At 34.7% G+C, this 24,636-nt stretch overlaps 1 protein-coding gene and 1 pseudogene across 1 annotated transcript; both read right to left on the bottom strand.

Moving 5' to 3' along the window:
* Positions 1-4,564: 4,564 nt before the first annotated feature.
* Positions 4,565-11,568, bottom strand: LOC124233666 (olfactory receptor 5L1-like). The gene is made up of 2 exons (XM_046650792.1): positions 9,069-11,568; positions 4,565-7,387 (listed from the first exon to the last, which is right to left on the bottom strand). Exon 2 carries the CDS (start codon positions 7,304-7,306, stop codon positions 6,371-6,373), a length of 936 nt encoding a protein of 311 aa, XP_046506748.1. The 5' UTR covers positions 7,307-7,387; positions 9,069-11,568; the 3' UTR covers positions 4,565-6,370.
* A 3,851-nt stretch (positions 11,569-15,419) lies between these two features.
* On the bottom strand, positions 15,420-19,230 carry LOC124233667 (olfactory receptor 5D18-like; annotated as a pseudogene).
* Between the last annotated feature and the right edge of the window lie 5,406 nt (positions 19,231-24,636).

A 24,636-nucleotide genomic window follows, 5' to 3' on the forward strand; every position in this document is an offset into this window, starting at 1 on the left:
CATTTTTCCCTGGACTATTTTTTTGTGATGGGGAGCTACCCTCTGCATTGCACCATGTATAGCAGCATTTCTGGCTTCTATCCACTAGATGACAGTATCACCCTAATCCCCAGTCCCTCCGTTGTGACAATCAAAAATGTTTCCAGACATTCTCAAATGTCCCCTCGGGAACCGAGGAGGATACATAATTGCCTGTAGTTGAGAACTACTGCTTTATTTTCTTGACTCTGGTAAATTTTCACATTTCTTCTGTTTGAATTCAACTTAAAACTAATATGCAAATTAAAATCATGGTTCCTTATCGGCCAAATGATGTTATTTTATGGATTAAATAATTTGCTTTATTTTTGAATCTGTGAAGTGTGGTATTTAAAACCTTCTTCCTTATCCTTTCTTCCCTTTTTTTCTCTTTTTTCCCTTGTGAGCCAGTATTCTTTTTTCACCGTCTAAAATCTTATTTAGAGTAAGTCCTGTTTATTATAGTTCTCCAGAAGGTTCATTTTATTTCTTTCAATTCTATTTTATTTAAATACCTCTTATTCTCCCATGCACAGCATTTCCAAAAAAAATCACAAAAGCTCATGGACATATAACTGAAAACCTTCAGGGCCCTTCTATTCCCCCACTTTCAGGAAACAGTTATTCCAGACACTGCTATGGAGGAGCTCAGCTAAGCCAGGTTCTCCAGACAAAGCTCTGTAAACAGAGGTACTTCCTGTTCCAGATACTTAATGTTTACAGTTGGCTGAAAAGTTTCTCCAAATGATTTTTCCTATGAGGAACTGACTGAATCTAAGGCATCTTCTACATACCTCACATGAAAAAAGAATGTCCGTATTTTCTCTGAGCTACAAACCAGCTGCTGGTGGAAAAGGCAGGCCCTCTCCTGCCTCTGGAGAGCTAGTCTATGGGAGTTGCTGACTCTTATATCTCCTTCCACTCCCTGTCCCACCAGGACTGTAGAGAAAATTACTTGCCTTATTCTCCAGAGGACTTAAGCAATTAAAATTAACGATTATTTTCTGATGTATTTCTGGTTTCCTGGAAAACCTGAAGAAAAACAACTTAAGCTTAAGAATCATTTTATATAAAAGTTCATTGAAAGTTTAAATGTCTTCTCTTCCTGTTGCATGATAATTCGCACAGTCTCCCCAAATTTTTGTATAACAAATCATAGTAGAAGTTATCTTTTTTATTTACTTGACAAATATTTTTCTCTTTTTTAGTACATTGTTTATTTTCTTCACTTTTTCTAGCTTTTTGAGGTATAATTGACAAATAAAAATTATATGTATTTAAGGAGTACAACCTGATGTTCTGATATACATATACATTGTGAAATAATCACCACAATCAAGCTAATTAACATATCCTTTACTTCAAATTACTATTTTCTTCCTTTTTTGGTGAGAATACCTGGATTCTATCCTCTTAGCAAGTTTCAAGTATACAGTAAAATATTGTTAACTTTAATCACCGTGTTATCCATTAGATCTTCAGAATTTTTTCAGCTTGCATAACTGAAACTTTGTACCCCTTGACCAATATGTCTCCATTTCTCCCTCCTTAGTTGCTGACAACCACCATTCTACTTTCTGCTTCTACAAGTTTGTTTTAGATTGTACATACAAGTGAGATCTTGCAGTATTTGTCTTTCGAGAAATATTTCTTAAGTATCTACCGTGTCCCTGGTCTATGTAAGGCTTAACTGCTCCCAGTTACACTAAGTACACTGAAGGAGTGGGACCTGCTCAGGTCCCTCAATTATAATAAGAATAATTGTTATGATCCTGCTAATGGTATTAGGAGCAGAGGATCACCTCATATATATTGCTGATAGGACTAGAAATGGAAATTTGGTTTCTCACTGTCCCAAGACGTAGCTACATCTGGCTAGAACCAGCAGATTAGGGTTTCTAAAGTTATTGCAAACATCCTGGATACTGGATAAACAAATGTATTGTGTACTGTTCACAGTATGATAACATCTTTTCTTCTAATTTGTCATAAAGCTTTTATCCAGAAATCTGCAGTCCTTTAAAATACCACATTGCTGCAAAATTCTTTATCTGCCTTCTCTATCATTGGCATTTCTCTAGATCCTAGTTTTATCATTTCACACTTGGACTGTTCGATAGTCTCCAAGTTGGTCTTTAAGCCTATAGATTCACTCTCTTATATCTGTCTGCCACACTGCCACTAAAACAACTCTTTTCAAAGGAAGTCAACTTACATTTAGATATTTGTTTGAATATGCATAAAATATCTGTGGAGTATGTATTAGGCATTTTTCACATGGTAGAGAGAAAAGAAGTGGACCATGGAAATATATCACTTATTCTAAAAATAGATACATTAAATAAGCGTAAATGAAATTAAAATAAGTAACTGAAAGTTATAATGAGCAAATCCTTCCCTGGATTGTAAATTTGAGTGACTCATAGTCACTTATAGGTGCATATCCAAGTTCCTAAAATTTCTTCCCAGATTTTCTCTACTAGACTTATCCTTGTCCACTTTCTGTACAAATTTGTCTGCATATGTAATTATATCTATCTACCTCTATCTTTGTCTATCATCTATCTATCTATCTGTATACTGTTTTACATATCTGCACATTTGTACAATGTCTCATTCATCTAGATATCCTTAACTTACCACTTATCTCATTCATCAACAAAACACTGCTGAGTCATAAAACTTTCCAAAAACTGTTTCTAATTTCTCTAGACAAAAGTCATTATTCTTTGAAAGTCATAATTTCTGTGAATAATCCTTTAATTATTCGTTGTCCTACCAATTGGATGTAGTTATGGGTTTATATATTTACACGGGTTTCTCTCCAGCTACAGTGTGGGTTCCTGGATGTCATGAACAATCTCTCTTTCATTTGTGTATCCTCCTCACATATTTCTATGTCTACTCATGAATAAAGGCATACATATATAAGTATTATTGAAGCAGATCACTTAGCTTTGTTTTCTTTACCTGAAATATTTGGATTAACTCTGATGCTCTTCACATCAGGAGTAAGAATGTGCTCACTGTTCAAGTCTATGTATTAATTGCTGCAGCCAAACCTAGATCTCAATTTTATCTTCTAGTCTTCCGATCCTTCTTCTATACCACACTGACCTTTGGCCTTGTAGTGTAAGGATCAAATGGTCATGCACGGGAAAGCCTTGCTTTAGTTATGAAAATTAAATTTAAAATGTGTGATGCCATATGTACTCAATTGTTCATTTTGTTTTGTTTTCCCTGACAGAATTCTAAAGAAGAGCTCTAGCATTTGAATCCCTACTACATTTCATCTGCTTCTTAAGACATATTTTCACCCACTATAACATCTCTGAGTTTGGATGTATCTTACAATTAATGGTAAGAAATCATTGTCTCATAGTTGAACAAGTAAAGATTATTTCCTGGGTGTACATTTAGTGATGGTGAATCTTATAATACTTGAACTATGAAATGGTAATGGACATAGAGATGAAGAGTGCGTGGTGAGAAACATTTCACAGGTAGCATTTCTGAGAAACTTGGGAACAGTGTCCTCATCTATCCACTTGGGATAATCCTGCCAAATTTGAAAACAAAATGAGACTTATTCCTGTCGAAGTCTTATCTTTCAAAATAAAGTCTGGGGATGAGACTGAGGAGACAGAGTCTAGTGGATTTGCCTAAAATGACAGATAGTGACATAAGTAAAACCAGCAGTAGAATAACTTGTAGTGTTTTTGTTGTTATTTGTCTGTTTGCTTGTTTGTTTTGCATATGCCTCAGCTAAATCTCATCCCTTGGTGACCTAAGAAAATCAAAACAAACAGACAAATAAATCCTGACATAGACGTTATTAGCTTTAAATGTGTAAAGCATGTTCTGCTGTAGAGCAACAATATCCTGAACAGGCTCTAATTCCTCTATTTTCAAAAATGGTTCTGCTTAGAATCCATATACCAGCAAAGAATTAAACAAGTTGGTAGAGGAGAATTAAATTTCAAAATATGGTTCATTTTAGCCTTTAAATTATTTTCTCAGATCTTAAAATGGTTATTTGTTGAAATGTTAAATTCAATTTTTTAAAATTTCTGAACAATACATTTTTCTGTTTATTGAGTATTCTTTTCAAAAGCCATTTTTCATCTGGTATGAGTAAATAGTCATATAATTGAGTTAATTTACTTCTTGGAGTGTGACTACTAAATAAATCAACTGTTACAGCAAAACATTTGCAAGGAACTCTGTATCTTGTTCCCATTAAATGTGATGTTTAATTTTTGTTGCTTTTTATGGACATCCTCCCGTCACCAAGGATTCTTGTATACAGCTAAGGGCACAATGTAGTTCTGTCAATGTATTAATATGGCAGTGGCTAATCGATGAGAGATAGTATATTTTAGTCTTGCATAATACCAGCAGTCTCATAGACAAATTTTGTATTTTGAATGTTAAAAAGCATTATAAAATAATGTATCCTTATTCTTTACTAAAGAAGATGGAGTAAGGACTGTAGGATATTTTCCAGGGTCTGGTAGAAGTATCAATGCTAAGAACACAATTTATTAAAATATTTAATTTTTAATATTTAATAGACATATTACATTCATTACAAATTAGATATATTACATACAAGAGAGAAGAAAAGGATACTCAATAAATGGTGCTGTGACATTACTATATAGTTTGGGAAAGGGAGTTGGACAATTCCTTTGTAAGCTTTCATTCATTCAGCAAACATATGCAAAATAAATAAAAATCAATAAATTTAGTACTTATTAAAATTTAAGATAAAAATCATACAACGATGAGATAAAATATAGAACGGAGCAGGATTCATTTTCACTACATTCTTTTTTAATTTGCTAATAATTGAGTATAACTACATAAAAAATGTAAGCTAAATATCAAAAAGAATGCCAAATACATAACATTAAAAGACATTAACAAATTGTGCAGATATTATTCTCTGAGGTTAATGTTTTTAAATGTAAAATGTCTTGTAAATTATTATGAAGAATATTAACACCCAATGGGAGTAGGAGCAAAGTGAACAGAAACCTCACGGAGAAGAGTTTAAAAATCATTGAACATTAAATACATCTATTTTTCGAATTATTCTTTTTTTCTAGTCTGTCCCTAAATTTTAGTTTGACACAGAAATAAATTATCCTTTGAATAAATCATCATTATAATGTTTCCTGTCTAATATAAACATATTATTATAGAGAAGATGTTTCTTTTTACACTTTTTCTTGCTGTTTTATGTGCTTTGACTAAATCATTTTATTTGACCCAAGACAAAACATAGAAGTAAAGTTTAATGCTGGATCTACATTTCTATGATTCAGTAATTCATATAATGGACTTCAGTTATTTACGACCATTCCTCACCTCCTTCACAAATACTGAAGAGTGTGTGTGAATAAGGATTGAAAGAAGAAATGTGGTTTAGACACATAGAGAAAAGGAGAAAAAGATCATTTCATCAACAGTAAAGACACAACCAAAAACATAAACAGGGGTTAGAAGTGCACTTATCTGTCACAGTAGTCATTTGATCCACAATATTGTAAAATAAGCATGAAGATAAAAATTGAAAGATAAAGTGAAACAATAGGCCGAAGTCAGAAATGTTGCCAGTCATAACAATGGTTATTAAATGATTGCAAGTATATATAAATATACTACATATAGTAAAACATATGAGAGAGACAGAGTGATGCAGAGAGAGACAGAGAGACAGAGACAGAGAGCTAGTTATATGCCAGGAATTACTCTAAGCTCATTGCACATGACAAGTAATATAATTTTTCTAAGATTTCTGTGAAATAATTATTACTAATGTCATCATTTTTCATCATAGTCTCTGAAATTCCAAAAACACTGGACATTGCAATGACAACAAAAAATAATAAAGAAAGCAAGAAATAGCAAACAGGATATGTACACATTCTGTGCATAATCTGACAAGGGTGTGTTCTTCATTGTAAAATAATAGGAATTCAACTTGGAATTGAATCATATTTTCCTTAATGAATACTGAAATAAAATGTGACTCTTGTGATTTCTTCATTAAGCTTATGAAGCTTTTACAGCAAATGATATGTGTATCTTGAGTCCATTAACCATACTCAATTAATTCATTTTGAATAAATAACAGCAAAGAAGTAATCTGTAAATTCCAAGATATGCTGAATCCTACCCTTGTACATGGAAGAGGCACACAGATAAGTGAATCAAAAAGACTCACTCATAACTACCTGCTGCTTGACTGTTACCTCCACTTCAACACTTCAACACTGAAGTCCATCGCTGTACCCTTTCACCAGTCTCCACTTTGGGACACTGAGTCCTGTTAATAAAATATTCTCTAGGAAAATATTTTGGAGCCCACCACTTTTCTGAGAGCTTCTTGCACATCCTTGTTTCTCAAGCTATAGATCAGAGGATTCAGCATAGGGATCACTACAGTGTAGAACACCGTGGCTACTTTGTCAGTATCCATACTGTTGCCAGAACTGGGTCGGCAATAAATGAAAAGGATTGTTCCATGGAAGAGAAGGATGGCTGTGAGGTGGGAGGCACAGGTGGAAAAGGCTTTGCATCTTCCCTCTGCAGAGCGCATCCTCAGGATTGTGATAAGAATAAAGAAATAAGAGGTGAGAATGATCATGATGGTGATGATTTCATTGAAATTGGCCACAATGTATAGCAACAGTTCACTCATAGTGACATCAGAACAAGCAAGAAATAAGAGAGGGGGCAGATCGCAAAAGAAGTGGTTAATCACATTTGACCTATAGGATGGGATCTCAAGAGCTAAACACAAGTGAATCAGTGAACACACAGTCCCCCAGAGGTAGCAGCAGGACACCAGCTCCACACAAAGATTGTTGGACATGGTGACGATGTACAGCAGTGGGTTACAGATGGCCACAAAACGGTCATAGGCCATCACAGACAGCAGGATGACCTCAGTTACCACACATGTGGAAAACAAGTAGAATTGCACAGCACACGCCAGGAAGGAAATGGCTTTGTCTTCATTTAAGATATTAGCTAGCATCTTTGGCAGAATGATTGTGGAGTAACAGAAATCCACAAAGGACAAGTGACTGAGGAAAAAGCACATGGGGGTGTGAAGTCGAGAGCTGACCTGAATCAGTGCAATCATGCCCAAGTTGCCCAAAACTGTGACTCCATAGATGAGAAGAAACAGCAGGAAGAGGAAGACTCTCAATTCAGGGACCTCTGCTAATCCAAGGAGAATGAACTCTGCCACAGTGCTGCAGTTCTCCTTGGCCATGTCCCCACTTTATTGAGATGGGAGAACAATATTAGTAGTTATTCTCCATTGTATGATCCCAAATTCCATTTTGACTGTCTCCTAAAAAAGACATTAGAATAAGTAGGATAGTTAATTTTTTCAGCAAAGAAATAGTACGTTGCTTTTGTGAAGTTTAGGAAAAGTTCAGGCATTGTAGCATACAAATGCATAGAGCTCACAGTTAAAATCACAGATCACACAAAAGCATTCACATCCATAAAAGCCTATACAATTCCTTAAACTAGTCCTATACAATTAAGAGCTTGAAACTGAGTCATTAATTATCTAATTAGCCATATTATTTTTTGAAACTAAAATCTCTATTTCCCTTTAATCAGTACTGGAAATAATGGGATCCCAGGAAAGAATTTTTGTAATACATAGTACCCTTCCCTTTTTTCCACTGAAATGATGAGAAATATGCTTATTTAAGATATGCTTATTTAAGTGTTAAGCCACCAGTGCTGATTATTTTTTCAATATGTTTTAGATGAAAACAGCAGCTTTTATACTCTATATTAGCATTTTTTCTATAAAATTAGCATAGTGATTTTGTTAATTATACAAGTCAATGTCAACCATTGCTCCTGGAATTGGTACCCGGGTTCAAACCTCCAGTAACTATGACTCCGAAGCCTTATAAAGACCTATTTGACAAATGAATCCCCTGCTTTAAATCTATTTGTAGAACTACTCGAAGATGTGAATATAAAATTATTAACACAAATGCTTGCTGCTGCATTGCAGCATTGTTTATGAAAATAAAACTTAGAAAAAGTGTCAAACAAGAGGAAAATAACTCACGTTATGGTACTTATACATTATGGAAAAGTATGCAACTATTAAAATGATATTTTGAGGAACTTTTAATGAGCTGAAAAATGGCTATGATAAAATGGCAAGTTAAAAAACAGTAAGCCAGATTGTACAGGCAGAATATTGTATCTGTTTATATAAATTGTGTTTAATTAATCCTCACAACATCCATGACACAGAAGTATTCTGTTCCAATCAATTTTTTTTAAAAAAAGCAATGTAGAAACTTGCCCGAGTTCTCACAAAATTTAAGATTTATGGAGTAGAATGGGGAAGGAGGGTGTGATTGTTTTTTTAATAAAGGAAGGATACATTCAAGGCCTTTGACAAATAGAAAATGACAATAGATGATGAGAACACTCTCATTTGTTCTCTCCTTCCTGACCGTTGGTAGACATGTACCTGACTGTGAGGCACTAGTTGGTAATCCCCGGAGGAAAGAGAATCTGTATGAAAACTCACTACAGCCAAGTATTTTCCTGATTCTTCAAATGATTTCAAAGAGTTGAAGGATGTATATATTAAGAAATCCCAGTTTGAAAACAAATAATTATTCTGATGATATGGTTTCTCTCTTCAACAGTCAATAAAAGTAAGTTATTTATCTTTTTCTGAGTATAAACTTCTTCCTTTTTTCAAGCCTAAAGATGAAAACTCAGGTTGTTGATTACTTATGAAGCAGTGGTTCTTAACCAGGAGTTGTTTTGATTCCCGTGGGAAATTTGTCATTGCCTAGACACATTTTTGCTTGTCAAGATAAGGAGGGGCCCTGCTGACATCTAGTGGGTAGAGACTAAGGAGGCTGCTAAACACTATCATGTATGTGACAGTCCTTGCCCCAGCCCCCACACACACCAATAGCACATGCAAACACCAAAATATTATCTGGCCCACACATCAATAGGACCAAGGTTGAGAAACCTACTATGAAGAGACATTTCAAAGTGCTTTGCACAAGGCCAAAATAGTTCCTCTCTTTTCTGCTTCCGAGGTGGTTCCATGTCTGTGTTCCCACATGAGCAGTCCTGAGGACAACTTACTACCACTCTCAGCATCAGAGTGACTATCAGGAAAATCTCCATGCTCTCTTTACCACATTCCATAGAAGGAGTTAATGTGAGAAAGGAAAAAGAGGGAAGGAGAGAGAAATCAAGCATTCTTTCCAATTTCTTGACATTCTTTTCCCTCTTACACTAATACTATTACAAGATACTTGATTCTGCAGATTAAACTGTTCTCATTTTCCATTAAGCTTATTTTTCAATATAGAAATGGAAAATATTTTCATAAATGAGTGCTCAAAACATGGCACTTCTTAAAACACTCTCTAGTTAAGAGAAAGCTAAATACAGATTTTTAAAAATGTGTCTAATACCACTGCCTTCACTTACAATTTCTCCTTCTCTTACACAAGGCTATAACAAATTATCCCATAAGAAAAAAATAGCAAGCATCCAGATCCCAGAAAATGTCATTCATGCCCATTCCCAAAAACCAGAGTGTAGTCCAACTAACCAAACTGTGGGATAGATATTGCTTCCCCTATTTCTGAAGATGCTATGATGGAAAACGTTTTAGGCTTTATGTTTTTGTGTGGGTATCTCTGGGGCCCATATTTCTTAAGCTTCTCCAAATCATCATTGATCTCTGTGGGACATCAACATGATATCGAGAAAACTACAACTTGAGACTCAAACAATTAATAACTCCTAGGAGATATAAACAGGGGAAAATACTATCACAACTTGGTACATATTATTATAATTTAACGTGATTACTTCCAGAGTTCATGATGAATTTCAGAGCCTTATATGATACATCCAAGCATTGCTCTGTGAGCCAGGGATCACATTGCCTTAGTGAAATATATGGATAGGTCTTATAAACTTTGCCTGTCTTATACTCAAAAACTCCTTCCTGGAGGGCATAAGGGCTGAAGCCACACCAGAGTTCTGACAAATACCAGAAAGGGGTGGGGATAATGAACTCTTTTACTGAAAATAATAATTTCTCACATTTATTGACCACTTCCTATATTCTGGTACTATCCTGAATACAACTATTAACAAATTTCATCTTTATAAAAATAAGTGAGCCTGGTATAGTTGTGTAACTTTATGAGTGAGGTGACTGAGGCATAGTCAGATCCAACTTGCCCAAAGTCACACACAGAATCACTGACAGAATGAGACTAAATGCTGCATTTTATATTGTGCCACACATATGACCCTGTGAGGAAAAGCAAAGCTACTGAAGGGTGCTGAGATATCATACTCCTTATTCAATGACAGACACCATTAAATGGGATTGCCTCGAGGACCTCTCCCAGGTCTGCTCCTTTTCTGACCGTATAACATCTTCCTAAACCAACAGTGTTCAAACTACTGTCTGGTGTTTGTGCTCTTGGATATACCCAACATTTCAAGAACTCCATCGATGTAATTAGTTACAGGTAATCACTTTTGAAATTCTCAACGACCTATACATATTTTCCTAAAATTGATCCATCTGATCATTTTCTGAGTTTGAAGAGTGTTTCCAGGTCTGTGTTCCACCTAGCACTCTCACAATCCCATTTCTCACATTTTTCAAAACTAAGGATTCCTCTTACTATTTGCATATTACTATGTGAATTGCCCCAATTAGAAAAATGAAAGCAAACTTCCAAAACATAAGGACAATTTGAAATACTGTTTTTCATGAATCCTGTAGTTTTCTTTAATGAAGACACTTCAAACCCATGGCTTGACTTCTTGTCATACTCTGAGATATAGTACATATTTCTTTTCATGGAAAATGATGGCATTAGACATGGATTTTAGCCAATACAGTGATGTTTTGAAATCAGATATATAGTAGATTGATGACACGAATTTTTAACATCTATTCTTTTTGTTCTTAGTGCACCATGAAAGTATTGTCACAAAATGCATCCTCCTGAAGGAGAGAGTCCCATGACAGAAAAACTAAAAGACTATCTATAAAGAGTATCATTGGCAGTGATGTTTTATATCATCTCAGCAACCCACATACAGGAAAATTACTTTGTTTATCTATTTGTCTTAGATTTAAAGACATGGCAGGAGTTTTTAAAAACTGATTTAAATATACAAATTTTATTGAAATTGATTTCATGGTCATTATCCCTAAATTGAATAATATCAATATGAAGCTCTCAGTTTTTGATGAATTGTATTTAAAACACATATAATAATACCATTGTAGTAAAATATTGTATTGTAAAGCTCAATGAAATCAACAGTATGTTAGATTTTCTAAACTTCTCAATTCCATTGTTTTAATAAAGATAACTGTAACTGGAAGAATAGCAGATATGCTTAACTGTTATATAAGACTTGGAAAGTCTTTGTGGTAACATTTTCAGAAATTAAGAAAATGCGTGGTTCTTTTTATTTCTTTTTTTCTTTCTTTTTTATTTTTGAGGAAGACTAGCCCTGAGCTAACATCTGCTGCCAATCCTTCTCTTTCTGCTGAGGAAGCCTGGCCCTGAGTTAACATCCATGCCCATCTTCCTCTACTTTATATGTGGGACGCCTGCCACTGCATGGCTTGGCAAGTGGTACATAGGTTAGCACCCAGGATCCAAACCAGCAAACCCCAGGCCACTGAAGCAGAACATGAGAACTTAACCGTTGAGCCAGCTGGTGGCCGTGAACATGGGTGGTTCTAATGATCGCATAACAAACCACTCCAAAACATATTAGTTAAAACCAATAGCTATTTATTGCACTGGTCAGTATTGCATGAGTCAGTAAGTTAGTTTCTGTTGATCTGATCCTGACATGGCTGATCTTGGCGTGGTTAGCTATGTGTATGATATTAGCTTGGTGGGTTAGATGATTGGAGGCTTCAGACTCAAGTCTGGTGTCTATGTTTCTCATTATCCAATATGCTAGCCTGTGCTTGTTCACAGAACAGCTTTCTAAGGGACTATGAAAATTCCAGATTGTGAAAGATTCACAAGCCCTCTCAGAGGCTTGAAACTAATGCGGTGTCACTTCAGCTAGACAAAGCTAGGCACAAAAACAGCTTACATCCCAGGAATGGAGAAAATGATTCTGCCATTTGATCAGAAGAGTTGAAAGGAGGCTTGGATATGGAAAGGACTAAAGAATTTGAACCAAGTTTTCTATGTCCCTGGGTAACAACTCCTTTTGAAAGATATAATTTCCAAAATTTTGACCCTTAGCAAAATTGGAAGACAATCTAATTTTGTTTAATGCATTACTGAAAAATATTTTCATGAAAGATCATTGTGACAAATTGTCACATAACTTGGATGGAGTTGAAAGAGTTGAGTGATATTCCTATTAAAGCACTATTTCTGGCAGAATTTCTAGTCTCATTTACATTTAATATGACCGAATAGTCTCAGTATTTTCATTTTTACAAAATGGAAATATAAATGATTCTGAACCCTCTTGTTTTCTAAAATTAAGTGATGTCTTTCCAAGGATACATTAATTAATCAAAGTAAATAATGCAGACATATACTCATAATATTAATCATATGAAGAAATATGTCCTAAAATATTTTTTAATTTTGATTAATTATATTTATCCAAATTTTCAATGCAATTATATTTTTAATTAGTGGTGCAATTATTATTGAATCATTACAAGGTTAACTCAATACAGAAAGAAAAACTTCTGATTTTCCCAAAAGCATCATGAAATAAAAAGTATGAATCTGATTAATAAAATTGTAATGTTCAGTGGGGAGAGTAGGATTGAATATAAGTTCAAGAGAAGGAAAGGCACAAAGCTTTTTCAGATATTATTTATGTCTTTTAAACAGATTATGCTATGCACTGCAAATTACACATTTTGCTGCTAAATTCATGATGAAATATTTTATATGTAAAATTAAATTCTTGAGAAGTACATGACCAAAAAATGTGAAGGCTACTAACGTAACTCATGTTCTACATAGAAGCTACAGAATCTACCATAAAGAATCTGAAATGTCACAAATTGAAAATGAAAACAATATGACTGTATGCTGGTATTTAGTGGAAATTGTACATCTGATGTGTCTGGAGTCTTGAATGATTGCATTAATTCCATCAACAATGGGCCAGGTCATTTAAATATCATATGCCGTGATTTCCTCAAAGTAAAAGCAAAATGGGTTGCGTTAGTTCTGCCACAAAATGTGGTCATCCTTGTTCCAAGCAGGACAGAAGTAAAATAAAATTCTCTATAAAGAGGCATTAATCATCATGAATTCAATTTAAGATTAATATAAATAATTTTTTAATTTCAAAGAAAATCAGAAATTGTGTAATTGCTAAATATGTATGAAACAAGAAATTTGTGAATACCTAGAGAAACAGAAGTCAATAGAAGAGAAAAGCATTCCTTCATCCGACATCCAATATCCAAAACACTGTTTCTTACATATTTTATCTTTCCGTACAACGGGGTTGTTTCATTGATTTCTTATCATATAATATATATGACTGCAACATTTTGATAATGATCATAAGTTTAAAATAATATGAACATTCCAAATAAGTGTTTTGAATCCATATAAAATTATCCCCCACCTTAGTTGTTCTGCCTTACCAAAACACACTTGGAAATTTATTTCTTCCATTATACTGATGACTAGCTTGGAATTTTATGTAGACACATTGAGTAAAGAGAAGCAAAAGGGTTTACAAGACATTCAAGCAAAAGTGAGTTATTGATGTTAGAGAAATCTAGTATTTTTTATTTACCAGGTGAAATAGGTCTTAACGCCAATGACTGCCTGGTTTTCACTTTATTTTGAATGAAGTTACATAGCTGATTGATTTTCAACACTTGAGGCAACTCCAAACAGGATTTTTTTTTTTTGAGGAAGATTGGCCCTGAGCTAACATCCGTGCCCATCTTCCTCTATGTTATATGTGGGACACCTGCTACAGCATGGCTTGATAAGCAGTGCATAGGTCTGTACCAGGGATCCGAACCGGTGGACCCAGGCTGCTGAAGTGGAGAGCGCTAACTTAACTGCTATGCCTCTAGGCATACCCCACACTTTTTTTTAAGGTGGATGTTCAGTTGAGGATTCAGAGATTACACTGATGTTCAGAAAAAAGAATCATAAAGAACTGATCATGTTTTTGACGGGTTATAGGCAAAATGATAGCATAAAATACAGATTGGGTAGACACTCATCCTGCTTACTTTTTGCCTATAATATTTTTTGAGATCCACTCTACTATTTCTCAGGCTCTGGTGGAGCCTATCACAGCTTATCATCCTGCCATACAGGAGCTCCTTTGAAACACATTCAGAATACAGATCACATATTACCAACTTTCCATTCATTCCAAGTAACCTGTATACACAAAAATACACACACACACATGAATACACATACATGCATGCTATAAAGTATTTGCTCAATAAAAAAATTGCTGCATCATTGACTCAGTACTACATTTTGGTTTCCTTGATCTTACCATGCTTCTGTCTTCTCAACAAAGCTTGTTGAAATGTGTCTCCTAAAATTCTGTCTGTTCTGTTATCCAAGGACAAATTCAAACAATATCTATTTTATGAAGGAATTTCTCTAAAGTCTTTAAATGGATTTGAAACTTTTCTTTCTCTCAAATTCTCTATGATATTTATTATTTTCTACCTTAGACAAAGGTCACTTTCTTCACTGCCCTACTGTCAACACTGGATTTTACATTCGTTGAAGGATGAAAACTAGTTGTATTTTAACTGCTATTGGTACTTTTGTGAGAGATATTCATATATTTATTGAAAGCGTAGTGTACTACATGTATAATAAAGAGGATAAAATTGTTTACTGAGATTATACAAGGTTTTACACATGATATTCATATAGTCTTTTAATCTTCACAGTCAGGTTAAGAGCTATTTTATGTTATCTCAATTTTGTAGATGAAAAATTCAAGATGAGACAGATGGCTGTCTTATTTTCCAGTAAGAGACAGAGCCAAGTTTACTCTGTTTGAACCAAAATCCATGATCTTTCCATTATACAAGATTAACTCTTCATAATTGTAAAGGTTTCTTTAAAATCAACTTTTATGTGCAGTATTTATTTACATGTCAGGGACAAACTCTACTAAAATAATATTCCTTTTCTCTTTCTTTCTTGTTTTTTTGAGGAAGATTAGCCCTGAGCTAACTACTTCCAGTCCTCCTCTTTTGGCTGAGGAAGACTGGCCCAGAGCTAACATCCGTGCCGATCTTCCTCTGCTTTATATGTGGGATGCCAACACAGCATGGCCTGCCAAGCAGTGCCATATCCGCAGCCGGGATCTGAACCTTCGAACCCCATGCCACCAAGAAGTGGAACATGCGCACTTACCCGCTGCACCACCAGGCCGACCCTAAAATAATATTCTTAATAAGGAAATAGTTTACTGTCCACTATTTTGCTTACTGTAGCCTTGACATCCTTATTTCTCAGACTGTAGGTCAGAGGATTCAACATGGGGATCACCACGGTGTAAAACACAGATGCCACTTTGTGCGCCTGGAGTTTTTGGAGTTGGGCACACAGTAGAGGAAGAGGATGGTGCAGTAGAAGATAGTAATGGTGGTCAGGTGTGAGGCACAGGTGGAGAAGGCTTTGCAGCGCCCACCGGCTGAATGCATTTTGAGGATGTTGACAATGATAAACACATAAGACATGAGAATGATGAGTAGTGTGCTGACCCCATTCAAGGTGGCAAAAATGAAAAGCAGCAATTGGTTGACACAAGTATCAGAGCAAGAGACGGACAGCAATGAGGAGAATTCACAGAAGAAATGATTAATTGTGTTGAAACCTTGAAATGATAACTTGATTGCGGAACATGTGAATATCAAGGAACAAGCTACTCCCCATGCATATGATCTGACCACTAGCACGGCACAGAGTTTCTGGGACATGGCAAATGTGTAGAGCAGAGGGTTACAAATGGCCACAAAGCAATCATAGGCTATCACAGCTAATAAAAAGAATTCAGTTACTGCAAAGGTAGTACAGAAAAACAATTGTACTACACATCCTATAAATGAAATTGTTCTGTCTTCTACAACTAGGTTCACCAGGGTCTTGGGAGTAATGATGGAGGAATAGCAGAAATCCACAAATGAAAGGTGGCTGAGGAAAAAGCACATAGGGGTGTGTAGTTTGGGGTTAATTTTGATTATTACAATCATCCCAATATTCCCTACAACAGTGACACTGTAGATGGCCAGAAAAATCAAGAAGAGAGGGATTTGCAGTTCTGGGAAATCTGAGAAGCCCAAGAGAGTGAACGTGGCCCAAGTTTTATTTCTCTCTGACAGCAACATGGTTTCTGCTTGTTAGAGTCTGAATCAGTCCTGAAAACAAAAAGATTAAGGAGAGTGAGGATATAAGAAGCTTGGTTAACTAACCTTACCAAGACTGGAAAACAAAGCAAAATATCTTTCAGGATTTCTCTGTGTAATTTTTATTTACGACATGCTCAATGTCTAAACTTTTCAAACATGATAACCATTTAAAATTTTAAATTTTTTTTAGGTAAAAACAATACAATTATTGAATTACTTTTTTAAGTTCTCAATTGTAATTTTTTAATATTTAAAAATAAGAATACGAAATCGAGAGATTTATAGTTATGTTGTCAAATATTTTCATGACTTTTTCAGCTCTCCTTGAACATTGTAAGTTCATAAAAGATAAGCCTAGCATAATGCAATGACTGATTAAGTCAGTCCTATAGTCAGTAACAAAAATGAGAAATTTCTGAAAATATTAATTTTTGCATTGTATACTCACACTGTGACATTAAGAATGAACACCCCTAATACTTTACATCTGTGCCTTTATTGTTAATTCCATATAGCACTTTAATCTTTGCTTTTGGATCTGACTCAGTAAATCTGTTATCAAAATTAACCTTAATTATTTTCAGAGTATGCCCTTCAGTTCAGGGAGTCAATACTTCCTGAATACTTATGCAATAATAAAAATGGAGCTGATGATAAAGATAATGTAGTCTACTTCTTTATTGTGGAGGTGACAAAACAAAAAGCTGGAGAGTCTTGGCTTTCCCAATGAAATGCAAATAAGGACCAATCTACATACTATGACTAGATCCCAGATCCCCAGACTCCCAGCCCTGTATCCATTTTATTACACCAGACTCTGATCCATATTCTGGTCTAGATGCTAACATATTTCCTTTATTAAATCATCATACTTTTAATTGACAAACTAGAGACTCTAAACCTATGGGAAATAGTCCAAAGACAGCATACATGCCACAGAGTTATACTAGAAAGCAACATCAAGATGAAATAGGAATGACATTTAGGGAAATTTTCTCTCTCAGGAATAAGGAACTATAGTAAAGACTCTGACTTAGAAACTGCCCCTTCCTAAGTCTCTGTCTTACTCTCTTTCTGTTCTCCCTTCAAGACATATAGGATATTCATTCTGTCCTATATTACGTATGAAGGGGAGAGATTATAAATTGAGGTAGTATTGCACTCTGAAGACATTTCATGAGGAAATAGTGATACAAGAGAATTATATTTCTCTAAACTGTTGCCAATACTTCTAAGATCTTACCATTCTGGAAAACTCTTTCTTTATCATTTGTGGTAAGATTATCTCTGGTCTCAGGACCCAAGAAATAGATTTCAGATGGCTCATCAATAAAATGTCAGATCATATGCAAAACTGAGACCCTCAATGGTCCTGTTTCTATACCCATAAATTTGAATATTAAAGACAACCTCAAAAGACAATCCATTGCAAAGCCAGACATTCTAATTATCAAGCTTTTTTTCTTAATACAATATTTAATTTAGCTAGGGCATTTAATAATTCATTTTCGGCCAGCCAGCCATGTAGCCAAGTGGTTAAGTTCACGTGCTCTGCTTTGGTGGCCCAAGGTTTCACCTGTTCTGATCTTGGGTGCTGACATGACACCGCTCATCAGGTCATGCTGAGGCAGCATCCCACAGAGTACAACCAGAAGGACCTACAACTACAATATACAAGTATGTACTGGGGGCTTTGGGGAGGGAAAAAAAAAAAAAAGATTGGCAACAGATGTTAGCGCTGGTGCCAATCTTTTTTGAAAAAAAAAGGAATTCACTTTAAACTAATATTATATATTTAATATAATGCCTCTTGTGTCCCAAATGCTATATAGAAAATATAACAGTTAAAATCTTCTTTCTTATAATTCTTTCCCCATTTTGTTGTAATGTTTGCTCTCACAGGACAACTGTTTCCTGCTTTATAATCTTAATTAAAGCTGGTCCCTTTTAATTTTCACTAGACAGTCTATTCAATCTCTACTTGTTTCATTTTATTTAAACATTTTTGTATTCTAACTTGACTCCCCTTCAAAAATTTTACAGAATCAAGACAATGCACAGTCCCTCAAATTCTCAGAGCTCTTCTCTCCCCATCCACACCAGTAGCTGTTGTTCATGGGCTGTTAGTGAGGAGCTCAGCTGAGCCAGGCCCTCTAACGCAAAGCTCTGTAAAGTAAATGGTCAACCTCTTCCTTGCATGTTCAGATATGTAACTTTTGACTAAATATTTTCAAGAACTGTCTAGATATAAAAGGCAAGTTCCATCCCTCATGTTGTTTTCTACATACCACACATTGAAATTAACATCAATCTTTCCGCAGAATCTTAAAACAAATCTGCTGATGGCAAAGGAAGGACCACTGCAGGTTGAGAGTGATGTATGCATTCTTATAGCTATAGTCACTACCTTTGGGACAGGAACCCTAGAGACCACCTATTGCCCCATTGTCTTGAGGTCATTAAGTAAACAGTTAAAATCAATGACTTTTCTCTGATGTAATTCTTGTGTACTAGAAAACCTGGAGCAACATGAGGGGCATTTTATTTATATGAAATGAAGTTTTATTTAGTCTCTTCCTCCAGCCCCCAATCACTTCCACACCTTCCTACAATTATCAAAACTATGTAATTATAGAAGTCATCATTATCTGGTATTAACTGATTGACTACTATATGCTGGGCACAACCCTCTTCCTCTATACCATCCATTCTTACCATATCGGACAAGTGTGAAGATTCATCTTTTTAGGTCATCGTGATCCATAGAGAGCTAAAGCAATGATATTTACAAAGTTAAATATTAATTTGGGAAAACCGTCTGTCCTGTTACTTTAAAATCTCTGTCCTATTTTATTACTCTTTCTCCCCTCTACTTTCTCCAGCTAATCTGGCCGCCTGGCTTTTGTTCCTCACTTTTTGTTTCTCAAAAAATATCACACACTCCTTCCTTATGGTCCTTTCTACCACTTTTTTTGTCTACCATGGAATGCTTTCCCTTAAGTTTTTGTTCAAATGCACCTTTTCAGTGAAAACTTCCATGAACATACTATTATACTCCAGGGGTTACTGCATTACCCAATTTAGTGTTTCAAGTATGTAACATGGTTCAAATATATGTTTAATCATTATTTATTACATTCTTTCATATTGTTTGTTTCCCCCTCCTAGAATAAAATGTCCAGGAAAGCAGAGAATATATTCACTGATATAGTCTAAGTGTCTAGAACAGTGACTAGCATAAAGTAAGTATACCATGAATCTTTATGGAATGATAAACATGACCTTTCAAGGAACTGGGAATAGAGCCAAACCTACCTGAACCATGAAGGGTTTAAGTTTGAGAAAAGAGATACTTCACAAAGAACAATAAGGATGCTTTAGATGTGATTATTGAAACTGGGCAGTCAAAATAAAAGAAAAACATGCCAAAACAAATGTGCACTCTGCTGAATTTTCTCTCTAGTCAGAAACCAGGGAAAGAAGGTTGAGTACGTAATAGGGATACATAATTGCTAATTTTTCTTTCCTTCATTCATTGATTCAATAAATATTTATTACAGGTTTACCCTGAGCTGGGTACTCTCTTAGGTATTGGGGAAAAAGACAAAGAACTCCCCTTTGTCAACAAATTTATATGTAATTGGGGGTACAAAAAAACAAAAAAATACATAATTTCCTGTAATTATAAATGGAAGAAACATAAAATTGAAGGTGTCATTTTAAACAGGGAGCTCAGCAAAGACCATAGTGAGGTGTTATTTGAGTATCGACCATTATGAAGTGAGAGACTAAATTATGCAAATACCTGGGGGAAGAGTGTTGAGTTTTTGCCAAAGGCAGCAGCAAATACTACTGATTTTCAAATCGACAATCAGGTTTGTTTTTTTTTAATGCATCTCAATAATTTGCAGTTTGTGGTGATATTTCATGCCTTCTAAATCCCTTTTGTAAAAATACAATGGGTTTTTCAGAATGACATTATTTATGGCAGAAAGAAAAACAAGGACATCTATCTGGGACATTTATGGATGTCCTTTAAAGCTGTATTTATGCCACAGTGTTGTTATTTATTAGAACGATAACAAAATATGAGATGACATTAGTTGAGCACTTTTGCAGTACATTTTCATTAATAAACTACCATGAAATAAATTCAGGTCTGCAATATAAACTGAGATTGTAAATGTAAAAGAGGTTTATCAATGTAATTTTCAAACTTTAAGTCTTTTGAAGGCATTCATGAAAACAAAAAGTACTTCAGCCAATGCTGCAAGTCTCAAAACAAGGAACTACAAGAACTGCTTTCTACACCGATATTTTTCCTGTCCCAAATGTATTTTTGGCCAATAGTGCTGTGTGAAGCCCAGAAAACAGGACTACGTGTGGTGTTCTTTGTCCTGAAGGGTTGAGACATTTTAGGGACAGCGAGTCCATGACTTCCAGTCTTACAAATTTGAGTCAGTTAAAATATATGTTTAGGGTATTATATTTCTCTATCAATCCACTTGCTAACAGAACTAAGTCATTAAAAGGAATTTATAAAAAATGTAAACTGATAAAATAAACATTCAAATAAACACTCATGTCAAAATTACACCTAATAAAAATAATAATGTATTCTTAAATAATTTAATACCAAACTCATGTTTAAATTTCCCCAATTGCTTCAAAGATATATTTTTACAGTTTGATTCAAAAATCAAAAAAAATCCTTGCTATACCTAAGCTTTCTCTATTATGTAACATTATGTTCTATTATGTACCGTTCCTCGTGTGTTTGCACGCGTGTATGAGTTTGTACACATATGTGTGTTCGGGTAACTTTTTGGAAAACATGGACCGTTTGTAGAATGCTGCAAGTTCTGTATTTAGCTTATTGCTTTGTCATTTGTCTTGTTCCTGCACCAATGTTTGTAAATTGATACTCACATCAAGATTTATTACTTCAGTTTCACTCTGCTTCTTTTAGGCAAGAATTCTTCATAGGTGGTTCTGACTACTTCTGGTTGCACCAAATTGTAAGGTACATGTTAATTAGTTCTCCAAATTTTAGTGCCACTTAGTCTGATCTGTGGATTCAGGTAGCGTCAGCTTGATTACTTCCTTTTAACAGTTCTTATCAACTTTTCACTTAATGATTTTACTATCTATTGAAAGCATTTCCTTGATCCATTTTTTATTGGGAGCTCCAAAGTTGTGATTTATCAACTCAATCCTTTTATCTGCTCTTATTTCTTCTGAATTTCCCCTCATAAACTATTAGGTAATCCTGATATAAAGTTCATAAAGGAAAGCCAGTATAAATATTTATCTTCTTTATTTACCAGTTTTCAAAGTAATGATTTGATCCCCCAGCAAAGTTCATTTAATAGTAACCAGTGACATTATTTTTTGTGTTGTTGGCATCTGGATTTAAATGTTTACATTTAAACATATTTCATGCCTTTAAATTAATTGCAATCAACATTCATTTTTATGTTAATTGTAAGCCAGTGGGAACCATTTCAAACTGCCTTCTATATCTCTTTGAAATGATTCAACTAGCTGTTAAAAACATTCTTGCTTTCTGGAAAATTAAGTTGCTTAAGGGTCATAACATTTTCTACCTCAGCCTTCAAATCATTTGTTTTTCCAAAAAGTTCTGGTTCTGTTTAGAGATCAAAGATTTCCCTTTAGAGAAAATTTTGGGAATAGGGATGTTCATTGCTACCAGGTTGTCACTATGAGTGACACTATTTTTAAGAGAAAAAGTGTTTTAAACTAAATTTCTATTTCAAATTAAGATGAAAAGTTTTTTGCATATCTTCTCTTCCTTTAGAGCTGTAACTCTTTTATGTTTGCAACTTTAGTTTCAACGATATTTCAATAGTTACTTATTTAATTTATAGTAAATAAACATTACACAATGAGGATATACTCTCAAAACGCTGTGTTTAAAGTCTTTTATAGAAACACTGTGTGACCATGTGTCCAACATTATAGATTCGTTTGTTGTTGTTTTAAATTTTAGAGATTTTTTGTTTACTTTTTGAGATAAATATGTCTTTTAAAGTATGTAAAATATTACATTCCCCCAAATCAAAGCTAAATTATAACTTACATTCCTAAAAGTTTTCTTTCATCTCTTCCTATCTTTATTAGTTTTTGTTTTATCTTTCCCTCTTCTCTCACACAATTTATCACACTACAAAAATTTTCTGTCTTGTCTTTATTCACATAAGAAAATCTCCTGTAGGGCACTCCATTGCAATATATAGAAAGATTCCTTTTTCCATTTTCATAGCTGTATACTTCTTTATTCTGACCCATAGTTTAATCAACAACCCTCATATTGGATTTTATCCAGTCTATGGATATTATAAATAATGCTTGGGAATATGTGATTTATACATAGTTTTGTTACTCTATCTTTGGAATAGATTCTTAGAACTGTGAATGCATTGAAAGAAGATAAATGCATTGAATCTAGATTGCTTCAGGTAGCATGGACATTTTAGCTATCTTTATTCTTCTAATCCATATGCATGGAATGTCTTTCCATTTCTTTGTGTCATCATTAATTTCTTTCAGCAAAGTCTTGTAGTTTTCATTGTATAGGTCTCTCACTTCCTTGGTTAAATTTATTCCAGGATATTTTATTATTTTTGTCGTGATTGTAAATGGGATTGTGTTCTTGACTTTTTCTGTTAGCTCATTATTAGAATATAGAAATACAGCTGATTTTTGTAAGTTGATTTTGTACCCTGAAACTTTGCTGTAATTGTTGATTACATCGAATAGCTTTCTGATAGATATTTTAGGGTTTTCTATATATAAAATTATGTCATCTGCAAACAGCAAGAGTTTCAATTCTTCATTGCCTAATTGGATTCCTTTTATTTCTTTTTCTTTCCTAATTCCTCTGGCCAAAACCTCAAGTACTATGTTGAATAAGAGTGGTAAGAGTGGGCACCCTTGTCTTGTTCCTTTGCTCAGAGGGACGACTTTCAGTTTTCCCCCATTGAGTATGATTTGGCTGTGGGTTTCTCGTACATGGTCTTTATTATGTTGATGTACTTTCCTTCTATAAACAATTTGTTGAGAATTTTTATCAGAAATGGATGTCGGATCTTGTCAAATGCTTTCTCTGCATCTATTGAGATGATCGTGTGGTTTTTGTTCTTCATTTTGTTAATATGGTGTATCACATTGATTCATTAGCAGATGCTCCTGCAAATCAGAACCATCCATGTGTCCCTGGTATAAATAGAACTTGATCACGGTGTATGATTTGTTTTAATATATTGCTGTCTTCCATTTGCCAGTGTTTTGTTGAGGATTTTTGCATCTATGTTCATCAGTGATATTGGCCTGTAATTTTCCTTCTTTGTGTTGTCCTTGTCTGTCTTTGATATCAGGGTAATGTTGGCCTCATAGAATGTCTTAGGAAGTGTTCCATCTTTTTCAATTTTCTGTAATAGTTTGAGAAAGATAAGTAGGAAATCTCCTTTGAATGTTTGATAGAATTATCCAGAGAAGACATCTGGGTCTTGGAGTTTTATTTTGGGAGGTATTTGATTACTGTTTCGATCTCTTTAGTTGTGATGGATCTGTTCAGATTCTCTATTTCTTCTTGATTCACTTTGGGGTGCTGATAAGAATCTAAAAATTTATCCATTTCTTCTACGTTGTCCAATTTGTTGGCATATAATTTTTCATAGTATTCTCTTATAATATTTTATATTCCTGTGGTACTCATTGTAATTTTGTTTATGATCTTGAAGATCGAGCTCTTTGTTTCTGTGTTTTGCTCTGACCCCTACATTGGCCAGAAGATTATTTTAATGACTGCTGCATTCAATGAAATAAATAGCCTAGTGATTATTCTTACTTCCAAATGCAATTCTGGGTGAACAAACCCCCAGCTTCCTTAAACTCCCGCAGCTCTACTGTACTCCCATAAGGGGAAGTGAGTCCCAGTGGGACCACGGGAGCAGGTGGTAACAACCCTGAGCCCTAGCTTGATCACTCCTTTGTCCAGTGGGAAAATCCACAGTCCCACCACAGCTCCAGGGAGAGACTCAGCTCAGTGTTAGTGGAGAAGCCCTGCCCACCAAGCACAAAGGCTGGTGTGCCCTAGGAACAGATGTGGCATATCTGCAGCA

The sequence above is a fragment of the Equus quagga genome, unplaced genomic scaffold (genome assembly GCF_021613505.1).
Source record: "Equus quagga isolate Etosha38 unplaced genomic scaffold, UCLA_HA_Equagga_1.0 208879_RagTag, whole genome shotgun sequence".
Classification (NCBI taxonomy): Eukaryota; Metazoa; Chordata; class Mammalia; order Perissodactyla; family Equidae; genus Equus; species Equus quagga.